This window comes from Amphiprion ocellaris, chromosome 15, assembly GCF_022539595.1.
Source record: "Amphiprion ocellaris isolate individual 3 ecotype Okinawa chromosome 15, ASM2253959v1, whole genome shotgun sequence".
Classification (NCBI taxonomy): domain Eukaryota; kingdom Metazoa; phylum Chordata; class Actinopteri; family Pomacentridae; genus Amphiprion; species Amphiprion ocellaris.
The window spans coordinates 19,039,627-19,059,350 of NC_072780.1; the positions used below are offsets into that span (position 1 = coordinate 19,039,627).

Consider the following 19,724-nt stretch of genomic DNA (forward strand, 5'->3'; position numbering starts at 1 on the left):
CAGTCACTGACAAAGAATGTTCCAGCAGTTCACACCCACACAGTGTGAAAACCTCGCTGCCCTAATCTAATGGAAATGCATGTGTGCTGTTCAGGGATCAGCTCTGCATCCAGCCAGGAGTTTAAACTGAAGGAGTTCAGAGAGCCTCTGTTGACTGAAAAGTGCCTTTTCTTTTTTCTTTTCTTTTCTTTTTTCTTTTCTTTCCCCCCCTAAAATCTATTCACCAGAGAGCGCATGACTAAACGACCTTCTTTACTACCAAAGTCTAAACGTACAGATTATACAATCGTGACAAAGCCAACGCATCTCTTGTGAAGAAGGTTTATCCCTGGTAGTTTTTCTTTCCTGTCCTTGCAGCAAACCTCATTCCTGCTCTTGATCAAACAGAATCCAGAAAATGATAAGTACAGCACATTTCCTGGTGTCATTTTTCAGAATAAAACACATGCTGACGTGCAACGATCATGCCTCTCCACAGATTAATTCCCGCCAAGGAATAGTGGAGTTATGTGATGATCAGCGTATGTTTGTCCATCTGTTTGTCTGTCTGTTTGCAACATTACTCATAAATGGACAAACGGATTTGGATGAAATTTTCAAGGAAGGTCAGAAATGAAACAAGGACCACGTGATTAGATTTAGGCAGTGATGTGGCTTATAGTCTGGATCCACAGATTTGTTAAAGATTTCTGTATCATTGCAAGATGCAAGTGAACACTACGTCAACAGCTGTGTCCAGTTAGAATAGTCACTTACCACATTAACATAGTCTAGACTGCATTTTTTAATTTATTTAATGTTATCTTCATTGAAAAAAAAATTCTTTCATAAATAAGGACGTTTCTAATTGACCCCAAACTTTTGAATGAGAGCCTATACATATATATATTCTACTGCGGAGAAATCACCGAGACCAGCATTGTGCTGTGAATTTACTAAAATGTGTTCCATTGTATGGGACAAAACATTAGTCAATAAAAAAGAAAAAAAAGAAACCGCAGTCAGAAAGCTTTTATTTTTGTAGCAAAATCAGTGCACTTCCGGTAAGATGCTGCCGACGATCAGCAGCTTGATGGAGCTTTTTTAACTTCAGAACAGCGTCTCAATCTGCGGAATATCTGCTGTGGTGTACAGGCAGGGACGAGGAAGAGGTTCAGCTGCGGACCTGAAGGAAAGCAGCCACCAGGACAAGGTGAGACATTTCAGAGAGAAGCTTTGTGGTGCTGGAGGGTGAAACTGTCCGCTCAGGTGATGGACACAAGGTGGAGGAAGTTACTCTGAGGGTTCAGGCTGCGGCGCAACTTTTCTCACCGGCCTCGGTTTTAGTCCTGGACGGTGCCGCCTCCAGGACTGTCGGTAAACCGGCAGGACAGAGTCGGTTTAGCCCCAGGCGAGGAACCCAGCGGGCAGGATCCGGTCCCGATGGGAACAGAGGAGACAGATTTGTGTTTCTTCAGGCCTGATGGAGGCACTGAGAAGGGGAAACTTCTTGTTTGACCAGTTATACAAGCTGCGGTTTAGAAAAACACACATTTTAAACAGGTTTTCTCTGAGAATGAGATGAAAAGTCCGTTCCTGAAAGAGCAACATGCAAGTTGGACACACGGGTGAATTCAGATGTAGAGGAAATGAAGTAGACATCCCCCCTCCCCCAAATATATTTCCGTAGCATTTATTGATTTTTTAACATGTTCCCTCTAAAGCCTTATTGGGACACTTTCACATGCTGTAGCTGGAACTTCATCCACAGGATCTTGGTATTCAGAGAGAAGCTGTGCGCCTTTTACGCACGTGGCACAGCAGGTGACTCACTAATAGATCTTTTCCATCTACTGACAGGCCTTTGTGATGTCAGCTTTATTAGCCAAAATGAAAAAAAATTCGCCATTTGGATTTAACTAAGCAAATAGGAAAGTGCCTTCCCTTGGATAATTACTGCAGTGATGAATATGTTTCAGCTGCAACAACTTATTTAACCCTAGCTGGTGCAGTGAGGAGCTTCTCATTTCATAAACAACCACGTTCAAAGACATATCCTGTGATCACGGAAAGGATGTTAATCAGTTTCAGAAGGGTCAAATTATTGGCCTGGATCAAACAAAGAAAACAACTGAGGAGATTTCTGAAACTACTAAAATCGGATCATTAAAACCTGAAGGATAGTGATGAACCATCATCTTCAAGAAACAAATGTGGTCGGAACAAACTCTTAGATGATGTAGGAAGTCAACAGTAGAACTCACGGCTGTGTTTAACAGTGAAAGTAAAAGCATTTCCACACGCACAATGCGAAGGGAACTTAAAGGATTGGGACTAAACAGCTGTGTAGCTCTAAGAAAATCACTGATCAGTGAGGCTAGTCAGAAAAAAAGGCTTCAATTTGCTAGGTAGCATAAAGATTAAACTCTGGAGCAATGGAAGAAAGTCATGTGGTCTGATGAGTCCAGATTTACCCTGTTCCAAAGTGATGGGTGCATCAGAGTAAGAAGAGAGGTGCATGAAGTGATGCACTCATCATGCCTAGTGCCTACAAGCATGTGGGGGTTAGGGTCATGATCTGGGGTTGGTCAGGTTTGTCAGTGGTATGTGTCCAAAGAATGAGGTCAGCTGACTACCTGAATATACTGAATGACCTGATCTTTCCATCAGTGCAGTTTTTCTTCCCTGATGTCATGGGCATGTTCCAAGATGACGATGTCAGGATTCATGGGGCTCACATTGTGAATGAGTGTACCTTCCGTTGCCTTTTCATCATGTTTTTCTGTCGTAATTACCAAAAAGTACAGAAATGATCACTCATCGTCATACATAAACTGGCACTGTGCTTGTGGTGCTTCATAAGATAGGAAGAGGTGGGAGAGAGCTGAAGAAACTTAAATGAAGGCTCATACTGCACAGTTCACTTTTTTTTTCCCAAGCTGAATCTCTGAGCAATCCAACTGAAGCAGCTGTGTACAGAAAGAACCAAACCAGCATTTACTCTGCTGGCTTAAACATCCATCGTCCAGAACCGTATCCCCAGAAACATAACCGTCCAGTCTAAAATGAATGGTGCACATGACCGTGTTATCCGTTGCAGATGCAGCAGTTAAGCCTCTCCATTTGCACGAAACTAGATCAAGCAAGAAAGCAGCTCCGTGGTTAGGAAAGGTTTGACCTCGGTGTCCTGGCAGGCTGGAGTTTGTGCAACCTCAAGAGCCGCCATCATTCATTCTGATGAAAAACTGTGACGTGCAAGTAATTAGCATAAAGGACCAACTATGTAAATCTCAGCCGCTCAGACTCCCCAACACCTACTGCTACACAGAGCGCCAAGGAAGAGAGGATTCATTATGTGATGGAATATGAAGTGTTGTGAAAATAAACTTTCTGAGCTGCATTTCTGCCCTCATCTCATAAAACATGAAATAACTTTTCAATCTATTGTTGACCAGGAAATGTAGTATAAAACAGGTGAAAAACTGAAGCCACTTGTTGCTTTTTTAGAATGGAGCTGCAGCCAGGAGACGGTTAGCCTAGCTTAGCACAAAGACTGGAAGCAGGGGGGACGCTTAGCATGGTTCTGTCTAGGGTTCAAAAAGTGCATCTACAGTTACATCTAAACCACACTGATTGGTGTTTTTTTGGTGAGGGAGACAAGGTGTAAATATTTCTTGACTGTATTTCCTACTTGTTTCTTTGCTGTGATCAGTTCTGTGTTTTGCTGTTTGAAATCAGGTAACCATGACTCTTCCAGAGACTGGTCTTTGCGTTTGTGTCTTCTCTCAAAAATGCTAAATATTTGTCTGTAGTCAAACAGTGGTTCAGTTCCAATGCTGAATAAATACTTTGTGGAAATGAAGAGAGCACAACATGCCCAAAAAGCTTGTTTTCTATTAAAGGTGAAAGCTGCCCTGTCCTGTTAACTGCTGCAAACCTCCCCCAATAAACAGTATCCCACACCATAACCAACTGCCAGCTTGAGTCAGCTGGTTTTACGTAATTTTCCAAATTTATGTGCATTCATGTGCAGCATACAGTGGTAGAAAAAAAGTTTTCAGACACCCCATGCATTTGTAAAATATTGCATTAAGAATCACTCTTAGGTCTTCAAGTGCAATTTGTTTTAGTACAGTCACAGCCAGAATACGCAACAACTCCTAAAAACACCATTAAAAACTTAAAATTAATTGGTTCCATAAAAATACATAAGAAATTCTGAGTATTGGGTCAATTTGGTGCCAGTGATCCATTAATGATGATCATGTTTTTTATTAGAAGACACAATTTTTGTTGCCGTGCTTCATGTCTATATAAAGCCAGCACATTTGAAAGTTCTTCAGAGACAAAAATGGCTAAAACAAGGAACCTAATGCAGGAAACATGTCTGAAGAGACAGATTCTCAGCCAGGAAGGGTACAGCTGCCACCAGATAGCCAGGAAGTGCAGATGCAGTCATTCAGTAGTTGGATACACTCTACAGAAATACAGACGAACCAACAGCTTGGAAGACAAACCAAGATCTGGTTTCTTCAGCAAGAAATGACTGCATCCTGATCTGCATGTGCAGGGAAAACCACAGGAGCTTCAGCAGCAGTGGTCAAACCAAACTGGTGTCCAGTGATCTACGCACACTGTATGTGGTCGACTTTTAGATCATGGCTTAAGGTCCTACAAGGCTGTCAAGAAGCCCCTGCTCAATGAGAGACAGAGGTTAGCCTGGCATTGTTGGGCCCAAGCACACAAGAACTGGACAGCCAGGAATTGGAAAAAGATTCTGTGGTCAGATGAGTCCAGTTTCCAGCTTTGTCTTCCTCCTGCTAATGTGAGGCTACACAGAAGGTCAGGCAAAGCATTATCTCCAGAATGTACAGTACCTACTGTCAAGCATGGTGGAGGCAGTATCATGGTTTGGGAAAGCATGAGTGCTGCTGGTGTTCGTCATTTCACTGTCTGTGATGGCACATTGAACTCAAGTATTGTGACATTCTCCGAATCCACGTGTCCTTCTGCACGTGCACTGTTCCATCAAGGTCAAAACTGGATGTTTCAACAAGATAATGCCCCTTGAACACACATCTAGGGCCAGTAGAACTTGGCTGCAGGAGCACAGTATCCAGGTCTTAGAGTGGCCAGCTCAATCCCCGAACATGAGTCCCATTGAAAATCTGTGGTGGATTATCAAAAGGTCTGTTTCAAAGCGTAAACCAAAGGATATAGAAGAATTAAAAGTGGTAATTCAAGAAGAATGGGACAAGATCACCCCTCAACAGTGTGAAAGGCTCGTAGGGAACATGCCAGCCAGGATTAGAGCTCTACTGCGTGCGAATGGAAGGACTACTAAATATTAATTTGATGATGTGATAGTTCAGTTTTGAACACGTTCTCTGTTATTTGTTGACTTTGATACTGACAATGTTGACAACTGACTTATTGAAATTGTCAAGAATATAGTTTTGTTAGTTTTTCTTGTAAACAATAAACAAAAGCCAGCTCTAGCTTCCTCCCACAGTCCAAAAACATGCTGAGGTTAATTGATTCCAAATTGTCTGTAGGTGTGAATGTGAGTGTGATTGTTTGTTTGTATATCTAGCCGTGTGATAGACTGGTGACCTGTCCAGGTGTCCCCTGCCTTCACCCAAAGTCAGCTGGGATAGACTCCAGCCCCCTATGACCCTAATGAGGATTAAATGGTGTATAGATAATGGATGGATGATGATTGTATTTTCATTTTTTTAGATGCTACTTAAAAGTCTTAAGCAGCTGTTAATTTTTCTGGATTTCACCTCTTAAAACTGTCTCTGCAGGAAGTACCCAGCGTGCATCAGTGAGCTGCTGTCCACCATGGCGACCATAGTGACAGAGAGGATCAGCCGAGTGTTCATCAGCCTGCAGCAGATCAGGCAGGTTCCTCAGATGCTGACTGAGGCGGCTCCCTCCATGCCCGGCACCGTCAGAGACACCGAGGTTCCTTACTACTTCAGGGAGCGCTACGTCTGCACCGGCTACCGACCCCTCAACCAGAACTGGCGCTACTACCTCCTGTCCATGTTCCAGCGCCACAACGAGACCCTCAACATCTGGACTCACCTGCTGGCGTTCCTGGTGTTTCTGGTTAAGCTGCGTCAGCTGGCTGAGACCGTGGACTTTGTTGAGGACCAGCATTCGTGGCCCCTGTTGATCCTCATCCTGTCATCGCTGATCTACTCGGCATTCAGCGTCGCAGCTCACCTACTGGGTGGCAAATCTGAGCTGTGCCACCATTGCTTCTTCTTCCTGGACTATGTCGGGGTGGCACAGTATCAGTACGGCAGCGCTGTGGTTCACTTCTACTACGCTGTGGATGACGGTCTGCACAGAAACCTGCAGGGGATCTTCATGCCTGCTGCCACTGTGCTCAGCTGTCTCTCATGCCTTGGATGCTGCTATGGGAAATACTGCAACCACAGCCTGCCGTCGTGGGTGCGCAAGGTGTGCCAGGTGGTGCCCTCAGCGCTCGCCTACATCTGGGACAGCAGTCCTGTGGCCATCAGACTCTTCAGCTGGTCCAGCAGTGACCCAGCCATCGTCTACCACTTTAGCCAAGTGGCTTTCTTCCTCAGCTGTGCCTTCTTCTTTACCGTCCCCCTGCTGGAGGGCTGCTTCCCTGGACGCTGCGACTTTGTGGGACAGAGTCATCAGATGTTCCACGTTTTTCTGTCCTGCTGCACCCTGTGTCAGATCCAGGCCTCTCATCTAGACTATGTGAGCCGCAGGGAGCTGTACTCCCACCTGCATGAGGCCGGCGATGCTGCTCTGTTTGTGGGACTGTATGTGGTCACCTTGGTAGCATGTGCACTAATTGTTGTTTTCATGCTGAGGAAAGTTAAAAAAGTACTTGTGTTTAAAACCAAGTCCAAATAACTGATTCAAATTCATAGCATCTATGTGCCTGTCATTCCAGACACTGCTTTGATAGAAAGGGAACTAATTATTTTTGCTGCAGATAAAACAGTTAGTGGCTGGTAATGTTTTATATTTTTATGTATTGCAATTTTTGTACTAATACGCAGGGTTTTACGTATTAGCAAAGGCTTAAACATATTCCAGAACAGATTCTTGCATTTTTGAAGGGTTCATTCCATGTCAGTTCACCAAACCAGTTCATGTTGTGGGTTTTCTTGTCACTGTTGCAAGAATAAGGAATGCTTGTTTACTGAAAGTTGTTAAACAATGGAACTATGTACACTACTGTTCAAAAGTTTGAGACCACTAGAAATGGCCTTATTTTTGAAAGAAAAACAATGAAGATAACATGAAATGAATCAGAAATACAGTCTTGACATTGTTAACGTGGTAAATGACTATTCTAGCTGGAAACAGCAGATTTTTAATGAAATATCTACATAGGGGTACAGAGGAACATTTCCAGCAACCATCACTCCTGTGTTCTAATGGTACATTGTGTTAGCTAATGCTGTTGAAAGGCTAATTGATGATTAGAAAACCCTTGTGCAATTATGTTAGCACATGAATAAAATTGTGAGTTTTCATGGAAAACGTGAAATTGCTTGGGTGACCCCAAACTTTTGAATGGTAGTGTATGTAAAATCTAGCATTTTTGAAAATATATAGCCTCTTGGGCCTCAGTAATGTACCTAAAGCTCAGCTCTTGCCTTTTTGACAACACTAACAAAAACTGAAAAAGTAGAAGCTTCATGAAAGCAGAGTTTATGTCCGAGCTATTGGATTGGATAAGATTTCACAGAAATGAGAGCTAGAAAACCTTGTAGTCAACACAATACAAATACCTACCAATGATATAAAACCACTGTGTGTACTGTTACTGCCAGCGAAAAGCATAAAAAATGAGCTAATTAAAAAAGAAATTAGTATATTGATTATAAGTATAATAATTATATTTTGCCATTTTCACGTTTTATTATTTAAAGAGAGTGGAGATAAACTGGTAATGTGAGGAAACGGAGCAGGGCGCTGGCATGTGGTGAAGGTCCAGGCTAAGTGTTTGACTGCATTTGTGCTCACGTTGTAACCACTTGACTAGAGGGTCAACCGGGCTTGTAATTTGTTTTAATGCATATTTTTGGAAATACGCTACTGTTTAAAAGTTTGGGGTCGCTTAGAAATGGCATCATTTTTGAAAGAAAAGCATTTTATTTCAATGACCCATTTCCAGCAACCATCACTCCTGTGTTCTAATGGTACATTGTGTTAGCTAATTGTGTTGAAAAGCTAATTGATGATTAGAAAACCCTTGTGCAATTATGTTAGCACATGAATAAAAATGTGAATTTTCATGGAAAACACACAATTGCCTGGGTGACTCCAAACTTTTGAACAGTAGTTAGTGTATATAAAGACAAATTATCTGAAAAGTGTGTTTTCAGCTCTGAAATTATGTTTATCAAGACGTGGTGCAGCTAGTTTTCTATGGAGAGCCAAATTTAAAACTACACTAAATCAGTATTTGGTTGCAAGAATATGAAAACTAGTGGAGATAAAATTTTGAAATTCTTCAGATTCTTCGGTATTGAATGTTATTGACTTAAATGATCTTAAACATTCAACAACAATTCTTAAGTTTTAATTTGTCCTTCTGGTTTTGGGAATGTTCAGCACAAATTACAAAAATGAACTGAGATGATGAGGCTGAGAAAAAATCGGAAATATACTGAATGTTGGCTTGAAGGCACAAACTGGAAGTTTTCACATTAATTTTTGTTTCAAGAAAATCTCTGGCATGAACTGGGAGGATGAGGTTAAAGCCTATCATAGCTGAGATTTCACTGCCTACTGTGTTTGACCATTTGTGAGTGTTACTGATAAAACTGATGGCGTGCAGTTGAGTTTGTTCAGTCATCAGATTGTTGGAATGTTTTGTGATAATATGTGGAACTACAACTAAAATGTGCAAATATTTATTTTTGATATTTTGAAAGTGTGGTACTTGAGATTTTGTTATTCACACTGTGCCTGTATTTTACTTAATGATGATTTTTGTCTTCTTAATCCAAGTTCAGGAACAATAAGAACACGTGTTTTAAAAAATCTGCCATTTTACAGTGAACTTAATGTTAGTGTTTTGTGCCTTTATCAGTGTGCCTTGAGAGCCTGTTGTTTTCACGTTTTATGTCAAACCTTGGCTTGAAAATGAGATCTTGAGAGAGATTCTCAGAGATAACGACTTGTATTACAATCACAACATCTTTGATGACACACGAAAACATGTTTATTTATGTTGTTGTTCTAGCACCGACATAAGTTAATGTACTGCCTTTAGAGTGTACTCTATTGAAGCTGGATGTTGTATGAGGGATTTAATGTATCGTGAAAGTCTTAACTTTTTGAATGTCTTATTGTAAACATGGTTTATATGTGTACTGATAATCAGTGTTGTGTCCTACTGTAAAACTTGTTTGTGCCTTTTGGAATTATTAAAAAGTTAGCGTGGATGTTACATGAGCGAACTAAGTAAAGCTGAATGCAATGTCACTATTTAATGTCTGTGGGAGTTAATTCAGTATAGCTGATACCTGCTGTTGACCAGGATCTAAAATCAGCAAGATTTAAACAACTCAGAATAACTTTCTTGTTAGAGCACAACTTCTCCCCTAACTTCCTTTGACGTCCATGTGTGCAACATTTAGAATCATGTGACTTCTCATCTCCTGACATCTTGATGGCCTCTGTGTGTTACATTTCCTCATTTCCAGGACAATGAATGAATTTGAGGCTGCAGATACATTACCAGTCAAAAGTTTTAGAGCTCCCCAGGTTTTTATTGAAATTCAAGTAGTTCAAGTCCAATGAATAGCTTAAAATGGTACAAAGGTGAGGTTACCCGAAGCTGAAAAATAATGTACATTTGAGAATTATACAAAAAGGTCTTTTCAGGGAACAAGAAATGGGTTAACGACTTCAAGCTGTTCTGCAGCAATGGTCGGTGATCAAGCCTTGAAAGTTGCTGCTACCAAATGCTACAAGTGTTCCAGCTTTTCTTGATTACTCACAACCCCCTCTGCATAAAAGTAGTGTTGGAACACACCGTGGCACCATACCCTCCAGAGCATTATTTGAACAGTATAGTACTGCAGAAAGTAGTGTGTTGCTATTAAAATGACGAGGAAAAGGCAATTAACAATAGAAGAGAGACAGACCATTATAACACTTAAAAATGTAGGTCTTTCCTACAGAGAAATTGTGAAGAAAGTCAAGGTGTCAGTGAGTCCAGTTTTCTTCACCATCAAAAGGCTCAGAAACTGGGGGGTAACTCTTGACAGGAAGAGGTCTGGAAGACCCAAAGCCACAACGGAATCAGAAGACAAGTTTCTGAGAGTCAACAAGTTGGTGATAGGCAGCTCACAGGACAACATCTCTAAGCACAGCTTAATAGTGGTCGTAGTAAGAAGTCTCAGTTTCAACTGTGAAGAGAAGAATTGGAGTTGTTGGTTTGACAGGTCAAGCTGCAGCAAGAAAGCCAGTGCTAAGACATCAGAATAAGAAAAAGAGGCTTGCCTGGACCATGAAGCACTGCCAATGGACTACTGAAGACTGGAAGAAGGTATTATGGACTGATGAATCAAAATTTGAAATCTTTGGTTCATCACGCAGGATTTTTGTACAATGTCGAGTAGGTGAAAGGATGGTTCCTCAATGTGTGACATCAACTGTCAAACATGGAGGAGGAAGTGTGATGGTCTGGGGCTGTTTTGCTGGATCCAGGGTTGGTGACTTGTACAGAGTGAGAGGAACCCTGAACCAAAACAGCTACCACAGCATTCTGCAGCACCATGCAGTACCCTCTGGTATGTTCCTAGTTGGTCAGGGGTTCATCCTACAGCAAGATAATGACCCAAAACATAAGTCCAAGCTATGCCAGAACTACCTTGGGAAAAAAGAACAAGATGGTGAGCTTGAAAACATGGAGTGGCAGCACAGTCTCCAGATTTACACCCAGTGGAGCTGGTTTGGGATGAACTGGACAGTGAAAGCAAAGCAACCTACAAGTGCCACACATTTATGGGAACTTCTGCAACAGAGCTGGGAAGAACTTTCTGAAGAAAATTTGATTTCCATTGTGGAAAGGATGCTGCAGGTGTGTTCAGCTGTTATATCTGTAAAAGGTGGTTACTTTGATGAGTCAAAAGTTTAGAATACGTTTTGGTTTCTAAGTTGATTTTTTTTAACTTCATCTGTTTATTTATTCTGTGCTTTCATTTCAGAGTACAATGAGACATTAACATGCATCATTTCCAATAAAAAACTGGAGCGTTCTAAAACGTTTTACTGGTAGTGTAGGTGGGCAGAACCTCCTTGGTATCTCCAGTAGTTCAGTGAAATTTCTCATTCAGCATTTATTCCATCAGTCTTTATGAAGAGAATAAAAGCTACAGCTCAATTGAAAAAATCTGCAGCAGTACATTCTTCCATCATGATAACTTAGTTTTGCCCGATCGGTATCCATAGCACTCACCCACACTCACTCCTGAAGTCCTTTTTCTTTTTCAGCTCGAGTTGAATCTCTGCTGTCTGAAAACATTCACATTCTTCATCCTCTCTGTTCTGCTGTTATTACAGACATGTCCGAACTGGCTGCGACCCTCGACTGCTGCTGGTCGAGATGTAAAGACAGTGGAATTTAGCTAAACAATGCACATTAGCTCACAGACGTCTAGGGATTGTTGGAAATGGTGTCACTACAAAACCATAAATAATCAAATAAACAATGATGTTTGGTTGTAAATAGAAATATCATCAATATCAGACATTTGAATGAGGTTTTTCTTACATGTATGATAGAACTCAGGAGTTGTAGTTTCACTTTGGCTTTCTCTTGGAGGATATTTATCAGGAGCACATTGAAATTTCATGTGCAGAAAAAAACTTCAAATGCATTATCTCCATTTTTATCTTTAAATATTGTACAATAACCATGTAGACTCCAGTTTCTTCTGGGTCAACTCAAAATAGGTATGCTAATGGTTAATAGCATAAAAAGCCACAAAACTTTGACACTTTGAAACTGGATTCATCCTGTTTTTGGAAGATTTCTGTGTGTCATATTTTTTATCTATGAAAGAACGGTTGAATTTGTATATGAAGACATGATCTTTTGATGCAAATCAGTTGCCAAACCAGATGGCTGTTTCTCTCAGGATGTATCAATGGTTAATTGGTCTCCATAGCAACTTGGTAAACACTGTTCCTTCTAGCAGGGCCTTGTCTGCTATTTACATATCGTACAGATACACTTGACAGTGAGATGCTGTGCATGCATGTTTGCCATTTGTAAACCCAAAGTGAATCTGTGCCTTATTGTTTGGCGTCCACTTAAAAAACACCAAGAAACAGGAATAAAAATAATAAACTTTATTTCTATAGCACTCTAACCAGAGTTACAAGGTGTACAGTACAATATCATAAGACAGCAAAGAAGTAAACATCATTCACAGAAAATGCAATTTAAGTGCGATGCATATATAAAATATAATATGCATACGTACACTGATCAGGCATAACATGATGACCACCTGCCTAATATTGTGTTGGTCCCCCTTGTGTTGTCAAAAATGCTCTGAACCATTGGGCCCGGACAAGAGGACCTCTCAGGGTGTCCTATGGGGTCTGGCACGAAGACGTTGGCAGTGGATCCTTTGGGTTCTCCGGGTTGTGCAGTGGGAACTCTTTGAATCAAACTTGTTCCCCTGCAGACTGCTGATGCTTGATCAGAATGGCGTCTTTGAGGTTTGGAGGTCAACTCAACATCTTGGTCGATTGTCATGTTCCTCAAGATGTTCCTGATTGTTTGATGTTTTTGTGATGTGGTGGGATGCATTTTCCTGCGGGGGGAGGCCAGTGATATTCAGGATTGATTGGCCAGGACAGTAAAAGCATGATCCCCCTTTGTTTTACAAAATTTGATTCTCTGATCTGAGGGTCTTGGAGCAGAATAAGTTATGAGTTATGAGTTATGAAATGTAAAGTGGAGACAAACCATGTAAAGTTTTAAAAGTAATGAATAGAATCTTAAATTGAATTCTGTACTGTATGGGAAGTCAGTGTAATTCACCCAGGACTGGAGTGATGTGTTCCCTACGTCGAGTGTTGGTGAGAAGTCGTGCTGCCGCCTTCTGTATCAACTGTAAAACGGTTAACTGAAGCATCATTAGGGCAAGTAAATAGGGAATTACAGTAATGTAAGCAGGACAAAATGAGGGCATGGATAAGTTGTTCACCTATGTTTTTGGAGAGCATTTGTTTGACTTTGGCATGATAATGCACTTATGTCACCAGATCTAAGCCATGTTTCAGTTAAGAAGAGAAAGTCCAATGTACCGGTTAAGATGAAGTCATTTTGGAGAAAGGTTTTATTAGTGAATGACCTGGTGATATGCATGAGAGAACCATGTTTCTGTTATTTGAAAAAATTAAAGTTTTGTTTTCATTCTGTGGCTAATCAGTCAGATCATCTGCAACCATGAAAACATTCCCCACTATTGGTGTCAAGGATCCATTAAACAGAACCAGAACAGGAAAATGATATCTATTATTATCTATTATTATTATATTTTGGTAGTCTTTATCAAAGTCAGAACAGGAAACTAAAGATCTTATTCATTCCAGTCAAATATGTGATGTGAAGGCTACTTGTCTACTGGGAAACCCACATTTAGTGAGCTGTTTGTCTGCATTTGTGAAACAAATTTTGCCATGTTCTGACATGTGACATGAGCACAGTTGTAGTTCTGATTTCCTTGCCTCACTGCTTATCTAAACTGATAAGTTCTACTGGGTGTGGCCTTTACAGAGCTCATCTTAAGATATAGTACAGGAAAGGGTTGTGCTTTAGCTGTCTGGGTTTGGGAAAGCCCTGTCTGAGTAATGTATTAAAACCAACATCCTTCTACTCCCTGTGATGCAAAAACAACAATTGGAACACCTCCTGTTTGGAGATTACTTTTTGTTCTCTCAAGTAGCGCATCTTGTTCCCATAAACAGGAGGCGAGGACCTGAGTTAGATTGCATAATCAAGGCAATAGTCCAAAACAGAAAAAGGCCAAGGGGCAAAGTCCCTCAGGCATTGGAAGAGCACTTGAAAGCCTCAGTGTTGGGCTTATCTTCTCCCACCCAGTCCTTTGGTAGATGGCTAAGGATCAGATGAAGATTGAAAATATGAGCTTCCCATCTCAAATGGATGGGAGGGTTTGGCATCCATGTCTTGAGTCTGCTACAGCTGAGATCAAAGCATCTTCTTTAAGAGCAGTGATTTAAATTTTGTCATCTGCCTAAGTCTGCAGGAGTCCACACAAACTCTTTGTCCACCCAAACGTCTGTACAAGTGCAATAGTGAGAATACATAAACACTGACCTACTGTACATCCAGCAGACACATGAATGCCAAGAGAACAAAGTAGGTTTTCAAACTGTTTCTACTTTTCTAAGTAGAAGTATGGTGCAAGATTTTTCAAAAATCCTGTGAGCATCCTAAACATGTCTCATTACGTCACAATCATATTACTGTTAGGTGCTATGCTGGTTTCAATCTCATTCCTAATCTGTATTTTAAAAAGAAGTTGTAGACTCTGATTTAAAGTAATCAGTTATCACACTATTCAAAACTTTATTGACCAAAACAGCGACAGTGAAATCAGCAATAGCACTTGTGTTCTTAGTCTGAATATGACTGACTTATTAGTAGATAACTAAAGCTTACCTCCTACTCAGTCAGACCACCAAACAGACTTACTGTGTGGCAGGTAGATATTTTTTCCTATCATTTATGAGATTAAACCCATTGCATTTAGTTCTAGATTGTGTCACATAGACTATAACTACTCTTACTCTCGGATGGAATGACCTGCTTTATCCACCAGAAGGATCTGTTATTGGTATATTTTCACATACAAGGCAATACTTGGACTACTGCCCACCTACATTTGCTCCTTAACTGCACAGAAAAGTTCTGATCTTTACTCTCTCCATTCACAAGATCATTTGTTGCTTTCTGGTCCATATGCCTGAATACTAAAATGGGGAAAAAAGCTTTTGTTTACTCTGCAGCTTCTGCATGGAATATGTTGCACAAAGGCTGGAAATTAACCGAGTTAATTCCCTTGAGCGCTTTTAAATCCAAACTGGGAGTTCTTGAGGCCATCTCTACAACATGCACTTGTTTGTCACAATTTGCTTGTAAATTTAGTTTTTTGTTTTTTTTTTGCAAGTGTCTTAATTGAGAGATTACACAGCAGTGCTGAACCAAAGACTGTTCATCTACCATTTGTTAAGCAATTCAGATGCCTGGTACAAATTTAAATACACCAATAAAGCACTTCCTGTTAGATATTCCAGTTCTTATGGTCTTGTCTGTGCCTGAAATCATAACAAGACCAATACATTAGTATATGAGTTGATGTGAAAAAAAAACTGTGTATAAAGAATCTGAAGATGTCTTCTACATCTTACAAGTACTGAACCACGCAGCTGAAATGATTAACTGTCACCTGAAAACAGTATTGATCCATCTGACGGTTGAGGAGGAGCTCAGGATGGAGGACAGATTCACAAAGTTCGGCCTGTCATCCTCAAAATATCAACTCAATGTTGAGTTTGTGGTACAAACATGGAAGCATGGTTTGTCTTGCACTGATGATGATGGCAACACTGAGTGAAGATCAAGTCCAAAATCATCTCACTGTTTCCAAATCTTTTCCATTAATGACAGAAGCAATCTTTTTCATGAAAATTTATGCTCGTAAGTTTTATTATGAGTGTTTCTGAAACATTCATTTATGCAGCAGAGCGCTAAAGAAGGTATTTTGCAATAAATAACAAGGTGTGTCTGTGCAGGTATGAGCTGCAGGTGAGACCATTAAGCATCCTTGAGTTATTTACCGTTGCATCAGCCCTCCTGTGTTCTGCTGTTATTTTCAGCATTTGTTATTCATATCTGATTTCACAAAGACAATTTTTGACAAGTCAATTCAGGTTTTTCCAAACAAACGCTGTATTGTAGTAAATAGCAGGTGTGACATGCTCACCCTCTGCTGGTCACGATGTGCAAACCATCTTTGTGTTCTTCCCTCAGGTTGCTCCAGTCTGGTCTAATGAGGGAAAAACTAGAAGGAAATAGGAGAAACTTCGGCTTTCTCTCTGTCCAGCTCCCAGCAGCAGTTTGTGCTGAAGTAGACGTCTGTTTTGTTGTTTCTCTTCATTTGTTTGTTCCTCTCTTTATTTCTCCTAGGCCTAGCTCTGATGCTGGTTTGGTTGAGAGGGAGGACATCCTACGACCCTTTTGGGTTCATCTGAATGATTTATCTCCTATTTGTTAATTTTGGTCTTCCTTTAATCTTCTGGTGTTTATTGTTTCAGCTGGTTTATGGTCATTTTCTTTTTGTTTAGGAAAAATGGAAAGATTTGCAGCAGCTACTTGACTCTTGGTTATTAAGGACATTCTTTTTTGGGGAATCTTTCTGGGGACTTACACATTGATGAGACACTTCTTATAATCAGGTTTCTATTACAACTTTGTTGTTTCTAAGATTTCAACTTTCTGAAGCGTAGTGATTCTTAAGTTTTCACAGATTGTGCAGTTTGTGTCAGCTACAAAGTAGGTCCACAGAATCTGATACATTTTATTTCAACAAGGAAACAGTTGTTAAATGCAAAGTAGGAACAGTGTATCCTTTCATGCTGAACTTATTTTAGGGAGGGGGATGTTTAAAAGGAGTGTCCACAGACTTTTTGCCAGAAGCATCACTAGCTGCAGACTACATCAGGTGGGATCTCTGACAGTAGTGTCAAAACTTTAACTCCTTCCTCAGTTAAAGCAGTAAAAAGTGGAATTCCTGTCCCCACAAGCACTAAAATTTCAGGAAGCTTTCAGTGTTTAAAAGCTGCCTCAAGTTCTGGCTGAGGTCAGCACAAAGCACCTGTAATAACTGTTTTTACTGATTTTATTTATTATCTCACACTGATGGACTTTTAAGTTTTGCATTGTTTTATGAAGTGACTTTATTGTGCAAACAATGCAGATTAGCTACAAGCTAACTCTGGTTTATTTACTTTGAACTGTACACTGTCCATGCAAAAATAAACAAACCAAGCTAAAACTACACTTTGGCATCAACCCTTTGCAGAATAAACAGAACCGGAAAGAGGAGTTGTTTGCAGTGCAGCGATGTGAGCCCACTGTTGGACAATGCTGTAAATAATCAGCCAGAATATTTTAAATATGGCCACAAAGGCCTGATTAATGTTGCAAGAAGACACTTTCAGCGTTAACTTGTCTTCAAATAAATTAACAGATTTATTCATTTATGTTCTACTATCCTGTGGGTCTTGAGGAACTCTACACAGCGGCGACTTGACTTGGCTTCTGAATCAAGTCGCCGCTATTTTAGTGCATTTCAAGCAACAGCAGTTGTACCAAAGAACTTCCCAATACATAAAATATAAACACCTTACAAGTTTAAATACTGAAATGTGTGAATTCATCCAAGTAGTTTAAATGTTAAAGATTAAAAGCTTGCAAAAATAATATAAAATATATACATAAATACAGTGTTGTTAATTATGAAGACTAAGCCTGACTAATTTAAAACTAAAGTTATGACCTTACAGGACTATGCATGAAAACCCAATAAAGCCAAGAATTCCAAGCTTTGTTTTTGGTTTTTATTGATTAGCATATTTTTTGTTGTCAAAGTCAAAGTCTTTTAGCTATGGCTTCTTTGTTTATGGATAATTCATTGTATTGTTATGACATTTTATCAATGCCATGTAAAGTATGATTGTGAAAGTAAATATACGAGAAGAGGTGTAACTTTGAATAAATTCTTCAGATTTATATGGCTTGCCTTTATTTGCTAACATAATGGGAGCGTTTGTTGTCTATTATTACACACACTGAAGCATAAAGTATAGTAGAGAGAAGAAAGATGTGAGATGTCTCCCTAGCATTGGGAGAGTCGCTGTGCTTCCCTGTCTCAGTCTTCAGAAAGAATACACTCTTGGATACATTTATCCCTTTCTCTCACCTGTGGTATCATCTACACTAATGTACCCCAAGTGGCTAATTATTGAACTTTAGTGCCACAAACATTTACAATGACACCCCTGTAATCTGACCTTTTTGTCTTCCTGTTTCAATTTCCTTGCAGTACTTGGCACTTTTGGCTGCAACCTAAAATCCAGTTCTACACGCAAGTAGAAAACAGAAAAACTAAGGTTTATGTTCATCTATAAGATGAATTTTACATTGATGATGGCCCTTTGCAGGATACAGCAGGTAAAGCAAAGGCATGGATGATGGTGATGTGAGGTGACACAGTGGTTGTAATGCAGTAGTTAGCACTGTTATCTCACAGTAGGAAGGAGTTCTTGCTGGTCAGCTCAAGTCTCTGTGTGTGGACCTCGCATGTTCTCCTGTGTGTCTTCCTTGTTAAGCGGTCATTTTTACAGAAAGCAAAAATATAGTACTACCATATTTTGTACAAGAATCATAGGGAATAATGTCACAAACCCTCATTAAAATATCAATAATGTTGTGTACCGTCTCTTTAAACTAGAAAGAGGTCCACAGTGTGGAGGGAGAGGACAGTCAAGTTAGCCCAAGTACGGCAAGTCATTTCCTGTCCTTGTTTCCAGTCTTTAACATTTACTGGCAGGTCAAAGGAAGGAAGAGCTGATGATTAGAATATGTGAGAACAAATCCCCTGTAATAAATGGTAATGCAACTAATGTATATTTGCAATATTTATCAACAGGCAGATTGTTTTCTCAATTAACTGTATGGTCTGTAAAATAAAAAAAAAAAGCAGCACAGTTTCTTTAAGTCCAAGTTGTTTTCAAATTACTGTTGTCTAATCAAATATCTCAAATCTTCTAAATATTTGGCTTGTGGAATGGACTGTGTATAAAAAAATAGCTATCCTGGCACCACCCATGGCAGTATATGGTATAGTGGTACAATTTTTGACACCTGGAGATTAGTAATCTTGATTTTTTGAAACCACATGTGAGAACTGAAGGCCGGTTCTGACCAAGAACTTGAGGACACTTCACACGCTAATACAGTAGAGACCTGTCAATCACAAGGTAGCCACATCCGAAAGCAGTTTGTTTTGTATTTTCCTCTAAATTGAACCATAAATTAGAAAATGAACACCATACCATATTGAAGGAGACTTGAAAATAGGAACTGAGATCATAAACTCATTAGGAAAATCTTTACAGAGGTAACAGATCAAATGAGAAGTAGAGTCATTTTCTCATAGACTTCTACACAATCAGACTTCTTTTTGCCCACAGCAGAGTTGCCCCTTGGTGGCTTTATAGAAAGAAAGCAGGTTAAATTACCTTCAGCCATGGCTTCTCTTTTCAGACCTGGTGGTCACATCCATCTTTTATATACAAACAGTGGGAGCTTGTAGTAGAGCTGCTGCTTCTTCACATGGAATAGAGTCGGCTGAGATGGTTTGGGGTTCTGTTTAGGATGCCTTCTGGATGAATTCGTTTGGAGATTTTCCAGGCAACAGGGAGGAAACCCAAGGGTAGAGCTAGAACTCCTTGGTGGGATGACATATCTCATCTGGCCTAGGAACGCCTTGAGATCCCCAAGAAGCAACCTCAATGTGCTGCTAATCATTAAACCCCGATATGTGGGAGAAAATGGACTGATTGTGAAATAATTCAGCCATACATGTTTGCAGTGGAAACTGATTCCGAAGAATGATACGGAAGAGCTG

The 19,724-nt window shown here is 40.1% G+C and overlaps 1 protein-coding gene across 1 annotated transcript; it reads left to right on the forward strand.

Moving 5' to 3' along the window:
• Positions 1-1,054: 1,054 nt before the first annotated feature.
• Positions 1,055-9,471, forward strand: paqr7a (progestin and adipoQ receptor family member VII, a). Its single transcript, XM_023265593.3, has 2 exons — positions 1,055-1,192; positions 5,787-9,471. The coding sequence occupies exon 2, from the start codon at positions 5,824-5,826 to the stop codon at positions 6,880-6,882; it is 1,059 nt and encodes a 352-aa protein (XP_023121361.1). The 5' UTR covers positions 1,055-1,192; positions 5,787-5,823; the 3' UTR covers positions 6,883-9,471.
• Positions 9,472-19,724: the final 10,253 nt, after the last annotated feature.